At 33.0% G+C, this 7,500-nt stretch overlaps 1 protein-coding gene across 1 annotated transcript in view; it reads left to right on the plus strand.

Moving 5' to 3' along the window:
• The first annotated feature begins 1,329 nt into the window (after positions 1 to 1,329).
• The window catches only part of LOC144548997 (disease resistance protein RPP13-like), a 15,298-nt gene continuing 9,127 nt past the window's right edge, over positions 1,330 to 7,500 (plus strand). Inside the window, exons 1-3 of the mRNA XM_078297726.1 lie at positions 1,330 to 1,753; positions 2,136 to 2,397; positions 3,252 to 4,037. Of these exons, the coding sequence (XP_078153852.1) occupies positions 1,393 to 1,753; positions 2,136 to 2,397; positions 3,252 to 4,037 (1,409 nt within the window). The 5' untranslated portion in view covers positions 1,330 to 1,392. The remainder of the gene's footprint in view (positions 1,754 to 2,135; positions 2,398 to 3,251; positions 4,038 to 7,500) is intronic.

A 7,500-nucleotide genomic window follows, 5' to 3' on the forward strand; every position in this document is an offset into this window, starting at 1 on the left:
AATTATTACAATTAAAACAGATTAGGTGATGTAGTGGTGAAGTCCAATGTTTCATTTTGGTCGAGATTTGACTGCAATTGAGTCGTTAAACAACCGTTCGAAATTCGACGAAAAAATCATTTACCGCGTAACTCGACTAGAAATCGGATCAGTACCAGGCAATTCTGGTCCGAAGCGACCTATTTTTCCTTCTATGGAAATAATCTTCTCCTTTCAACAAGTTAATCTAGTTGAGAATGGGCCTTTGATCCAGTGGTTAAAATAATACTTTGTTTGTAAAAGATTGAAGGTTTTAAATCAAAATAGATTTCTTAAGGATATTATAAATAGTTGGGTCATCGAGTTGATTTCTAATTTTTAGTAAAAAGAAAATTAATCGAGTTGTAATTATAAATTTGCGCATTCAGTCTGCACACTATTTTTTTTTTTTTTTTTTTTTGTTCTCTTTGTACACATAACAACATAATTTTATTGTGGATCTGCACAAGTTCTAAAAATGATGCATACCCAGTATGCTAGCTGGCACATACTGGCCGTATTTGAAAATTTTAAAATATTAATCCACACATCTACATAGACGCATTGCTATCATAAATGATGCTTTCAGATGTCACTTTACCTAAAAAAACTTTAAAGAAAAGGAGAGATTTCGCTACGGTATTTTCTTTTAGGAAATATGAACAATAATGAATAGGATAAACAGTATTTACTATTTTGTATGTAAAAGGTAAATAGGTTATCATTTTATTTTTAAAATTTAGTAATAAACTTAATTAAGGTTAACATGGATTAACTTAAAGAAAATTTATTATTTTGACAATTTTTGTCATTTTCCAATCAATGGTTTGATTTTTGATATAAAATATCAGTAAATATTTGGTTGAAATCATGATAAGAAAATTTAAAGTCAGGTCTTGTCTTTCAAAGAAGCCAATAGATAAATATATATACGCTTCTAATTAAATTTATGATTTTTGCCAATTAAAAACAAAATAATTATTTCGGCTAATTTAGCACATCTCAATTTGTATGAGCCATTAGTTTATGTAAAGATTAACTAAAAGCTGTTTTCAATTTAATTGAGATTTAAAGGAGATATATATTGTTAATTATTTTCATTCATAGTTGTTCGATATAAGTGACAACTTCATATTATTTGTACTTGTGAAACGAAATATGTTAAACCGAGTGTATCAAGATCAGGATGACAAAATTTTAATTAAGTAATTAAATAATTTTATTTTATTTTTAAAAGTTATGTAACCCAGCTCTCTATGGCCTATATATATAACCACTCATCTAACTGCTCAATCAATTATTCACTCTCAACCCCCAACTCATTGAAAGAAAAAGAAAAAGAAAAAGAAAGACACTACCCACAATCAGAAATACATGGCAGAAGTTGTGATCTCTGTGCTCGAAAAGCTTGCTGCTGTCTTGCTCGAGAAAGTACAGGAAGTGCAGGCCCTACGTGGGCAGATCGAACAGATGCAGCAGGAGCTTCTCCTGATCCAAGCTTTGCTAAAAGATGCTGATTCCAAGCGTGACAAAAAGGAATTGGTAACAGTGTGGCTGAACCAAGTCAGAGAAATTGCCAACACAATAGCTACTGTCATTGATACCTTCCAGCAGAAGATTGAAGAAAATCGTGCACAAAGTTCCAACTTTTTCAGAAAAATTACGGCGAAAATTAAGGCGGATGTTAAAAGAAACTATAAAACGTACATGCTCGACCTGCCTCGCGAACTCGAAGGTATTGTTATATAACTAACAGCACCAAATTTCTAGGATTCGGAAGAGACAAATCCATAATCTATATTATTCATATTACTACTAAACCGACTAATCCAAACCGGTAAAAGAATCTAGTAGAAATTACTTTTCAAATATTGTTTTGAAATCTGGAAACTTCTCACGGTTAAGAGGATTGGGCCGGAAATTTCTTACATATGTTTTTAATATTTTGTGTCTTGTATTTGTATCATGTACAATATTAAGATAACTCAATAACCGATATGAGATGTGTGAATGAGTGAGGTGTGAGAGAGAGAATATATATAGACACATCAAGCTATTGTACTTCAAATGTTGGTACTCTCTTCTAATAAATCACAATCCGATTAAATTTCCAACAGGCATCACGCAGAAACTTAATTGGATTTACCAGCGTGGAAGAGATTTGGGAATTACGGACGATCTTCGTGCTCTTGACGATGTGGTTGATGATCCAGAACCTTGTGATGATATTGATGATCCAGAAGTCGTTGGCTTTGAGGATGACAAGGTCAAGATTATTAAGCACCTGCTTGATGGCAGCATTTCAAGGCGCACGGTGTTCTCGATTGTGGGTACTGGCGGCCTCGGGAAGACCACCCTCGCCCAGAAAGTATACAAAAGGTGCATGTCCTCTCTTTTAAAATGGTTGTTTTTATATAAAGTGCGTAATTTTTTTTCTTATTCGAAACCAGCTTGTTGTGAAGAGCGCATGCAACTGCCCAAATTTGATCCTTTGTTTAAGATTTTTTTTTCCTTTCTAAAGAAGTGATTAAATTCAATGCTTGGATCTAATCAGGTGATGAAAAGGGGTTTTTTTCATGAATTATTTATTATGGATAGCAGTCAATTAGCTTGCATGCATGCATCTCTTACCTAGAGCAACCTTACAAGGTTTTTTTTTTCATGGTGAACAAAATCCAGCCTTTTAGTTGAACAGAAACTTATATTATATTTTCATGACATGAATGGGTTATATGAAGGAATTATTTAATAATTCAAGTGGATACAGAAAATTTACTGAAATTTTACTCAACTACGTACACCCAATATATATCATTCCAATAATTTATTCAAATATATATAATCACCGTAATATGTGCGCTTACTCAAAATTAGCATCTGTTCAAACTTTTTTCTTACAAAATGTGGTCCAGATCATCTTAAGAATACAGATAATCAATCATGTAATAGTATGGATACAATAAAATCTCCAATAAAATTTTCTCTTTGCGCTGCTGCTTTTCGTGATGCAAATTCATTCTTATAACCACAGTGTGGAATTGCAAAAGATCATGTAAATTTGTAACAAAAAAATCAATCACGAGCTGATGGAAATATCTTATTTACAAAGATCATGTAACACAAATAATATATATTTATTAATGATATATAAATTTGTTACAAAATTTAGTCCAATTCTTAACGATATATAAGTTTGTTGTAAATTTGTAACACATTCTTTTCTCTAATAACAGCACGGAACTGGAGGGGCAATTTGACTGTCGATCATGGCTGTCCATTTCTCAGAAGTACAGTATAAATGATCTCCTGAGAGAAATTCTTTACTCAGTTGATCCTCGAACGAAAAATGAAAATCCACCCGTAACAGATAGGGATTTACGGGGGAAGCTAAAGAGCTCCTTGAAACCCAAGAGATACTTAATTATCCTAGATGATGTGTGGGACACTGATCTTTGGGAGCAGTACTTGAAAATATCATTACCCGATGTGGGCAATGCGAGCCGTGTGATAATTACCACCAGATCAATTGATGTTGCAAAAGCAGCAGACTGCAATACAGAACCGTATAAACTTCGTTACCTAAGTGAAGCTGAGGGTCTAGCTCTTCTCTTCAGAAATGCTTTTCAAAAACCTGTGCAACCTGATGATTACCCTCATCTCTTGGAAGTTGCCAAAAGATTAACAAAACAATGTGGTGGACTACCCTTGGCATTGGTTGTGCTAGGTGGTATCCTCTCAAGGAAGGACCGCAACTACGCTGCTTGGAACACGTTGGATGAGACCATGGATTGGCACGACAAAGATGGGAACAAGTGCTTGAAGGTAGTTGCCAGGAGTTATGAAGAGTTGCCTGACAATCTCAAACAATGTTTCCTTTATTTTGCGTCGTTTCCGGAAGATTATAAGATTTCGGGAGAGCACGTTATATCAATGTGGATGGCTGAAGGATTCATACCAGAACATGGAGCTGGAACAATGAAGGACAGAGCTCAAAAGTTTCTCCAAGAGCTAGTGCAAAGGTACATCCTTTTCAGTTTATTTTTAAGGTACTTCTATCACCTATAAAAGAAGTCATGATGTGTTTTTTACATTCAGACCAAATGTTTAACATCCTCAAAATCTCTCTCTACCGACTTCCCCTAAATTAAATCATTGAGGCTTGGCACACACATGAGATTTTTTTTACTCCTCAATTAATTCCACCATTCTCCTGAGATATAAAAAAATAGAACCTAATTTATTTCCAATGATAATACCAAATATATTTTGTTTAACATAAGTATATATATTACCATGATATTACAATAATGTATTCACATAGTTTAACTTTAAACTATAATTTTAATTGAAATTCAATGAGTAACGAGGATAAAATCTGCATACATGTATACTATCATAATTTAATTGGCTTACAAAATTAAGTAATATAAATGATAAGGACGATATATACCTAGCCGCGTGCAAGTAATAACAAATTGTTTAGTTCACATGAGGTGAAGAAAAAAAGGAGGTGAAGGGTATGAGGGAATAGAAATAAAATAAAAGACAGTTAATTCTCTTATTTGATTGATCTTGTCATCTTCTGTTACACTATAATTTGAAAAGTTAAAATAAAAGAATAACAATACTCGTCTATTAAATTTCAATCAAATAAGAACTATTTACGAAATTTTATATTCCTCTGCCCTTCATCCAAACAAGACCTAATAGTAGATCAAGAAATGTATAACCGACAAGAATTTTTTGGAAAAAGTGAGCACTAAGACAGTCTCATATTATTTTAAAAAAAACTAATGTGTAGAGGCTAATTAGCTTTAATTGGTCATATGTCTACAACTTTTTATCTTCTAAATTTTAATATTATACATAAAACCTCCTTACACAATTAATTAGAAAGAAATTTTGAAGGAAAGAGAAGTAGTTTGCAGGGGCGGACGCAGAATTTCTGCCAGAGGCGGGGGCAGAAATCGGATTCAATTAACTTATTGGATTCAAGCTCATTAACTAATCGGATTCAATTTATCATAATTTAATTCAAGTAAACTCTAAATCCTAATTCAAGTAAATTATGGTTGAAGTCAATTTATCATAATTCAATGAATTTAAGTAAATTAGGGTTCACATCAATTTATCCTAATTCAATGAATAAATTAGAGTTCAAGACAATTTATTCTAATTCAATAAATTAGGGTTGAATTCAATTTATCATTATTCAATGAATTCAAGTAAATTAGAGATCAAGGAATTCGAGTGAAGTTCAAAACCATTTACAAAATTAGGGAAGAAAGCGAAATTTACCGTGAATTTTCGATATCGCTCCGAAGTGCTGCTGCCACGAGTCAGAGAACGACTTGGTGTGCTTCGAGTGAGAGAGAGAGAGAGAGAGAGAGGGTGAGTCAGCGGGTCAGAGATGCGCCGAACTTTTTTTTTTTTCCGTTCGATTTCGTTTTCAAATTCCAGTCGTGAAAATGAGAGAGCTGCTGGCTGCGTTTTCTTCACTAAATTCCATTTTTATTTTGTTCATTTTGGGCTCAGCAGAAACTATTCAACTAAAAGCTTCATCTATTTTAATTGTTGGGCTTCAGCAGCAACTAAAAGCTTCAGCAGAAATTGTTAGGCTTCATCTATTTCTCATTTTTATTCAACTAAAAGCTTTTGGGCGCAGCAGAAATTATATTGGTCTCCAAGCACATTTTAATATGAAGAACACGTTGAAAGGTTCGAATCGACTATTTAAACTTTAAAAATGAAGATATGAGAGGAGAGAGCACGTTAGGAGCACAAAAGAGAGGGTCCATTTTAACCCTCCTCATATACAAATATATGTACATTGTATATATAGACAAATATACGTACATATATATATACACACATATATACGTACATATATATACACACACACATATATACGTACATATATATACACACACACATAAATATGTATATATATATATATAGTAAGGCTTGGGTGCTATGGATAGCATAGAGGACTACAGTGCTACGGCTCAATATTCGAGTTTTCAAAATCCTAACGGTCAATCCGAACCGTTCATCTTGTTCTCCATATTAATATGTGTTTGGAGACCAAATTTTATATTTTTTGGAAATTTTTTACTATTTTTTTAGATAGGTAGAAAATGAAATAACTGAATGGTGCATAATTTTTTAGATCAAGTGATTTTCTACCTAGCTAAAAAAATAGTAAAAAATTTTCAAAAAATGTAAAATTTGGTCTCCAACAAATATTAATATGGAGAACAAGATGAACGATTCGGATAAACCGTTAGGATTTTGAAAACTTGAATATTGAACCGTAGCACCATAGCCCTCTATGCTATCCATAGCACCCAAGCCTTACTCTATATATATATATATATATATATATAGGGTCTGTCGAAATTGCTGCTGGCAGCATTTCAGCAGAGGTGCTGCCGGGGCTATATTTAGCTGTGTGATGTCCAAACAACAAATCCAAACCGTTAGATGTTTAATCTATATTATAATCTACTTGGAGACCAAATTTTACATTTTTTGAAATTTTTTCATTATATATTAAGCTGGTTTGAAAACCGCTGATTTCAGTAAATTTCTGCAGCATTAAAATCAGCGGTTTTCAAACCAGCTTAATATATAGTAAAAAAATTCCAAAAAATGTAAAATTTGGTCTCCAAGTAGATTGTAATATAGATTAAACATCTAACGGTTTGGATTTGTTGTTTTGACATCACACGGCTAAATATAGCCCCGGCAGCACCTCTGCTGAAATGTTGCCAGCAGCAATTTAGACAGACCCTATATATATATATATATAGAGTTAGGCTGGGATGCTATGGATAGCATAGTGGCCTCCCGTGCTACGGCTCAATATTCAAGTTTTCAAAATCCAAACGGTCGATCCGAACCGTTCATCTTATTCTCCATATTAATATCTGCTTGGAGACCAAATTTTATAATTTTCTGAATTTTTTTACTATTTATTAAGACACTTTGAAAATCGCTAATCCAACGGTTTTACTGTTTTATGCAGCCACCGTTGGATCAACAATTTTGTAAAATACTTAATAAATAGTAAAAAAATTCAGAAAAATATAAAATTTGGTCTCCAAGCAGATATTAATATGGATAATAAGATGAACGGTTCGGATCGACCATTTGGATTTTGAAAACTCGAATATTAAGCCGTAGCATAGAGGCCTCTATGCTATCCATAGCACCCCAGCCTAACTCATATATATATATATATATATATATATCTATATAGAGGAGGGTTCAAATGCACCCAAATGCACCCTATTCTTTTTCTCCATTTTCAAAGTCCGAATAGTCAATCCGAATCGTTAGATGCGATATATATATTAAGATGTGCTTGGAGACCAAATTTTATATTTTTTGGAATTTTTTTACTATTTATTAAGCCACTTTGAAAAATCGCTGATTCAATGGTCCAGAAGATGTAAAATCAGTGATTTTCAAAGTGGCTTA

Source organism: Carex rostrata, chromosome 34 (assembly GCF_964058835.1).
Source record: "Carex rostrata chromosome 34, lpCarRost1.2, whole genome shotgun sequence".
Classification (NCBI taxonomy): Eukaryota; Viridiplantae; Streptophyta; class Magnoliopsida; order Poales; family Cyperaceae; genus Carex; species Carex rostrata.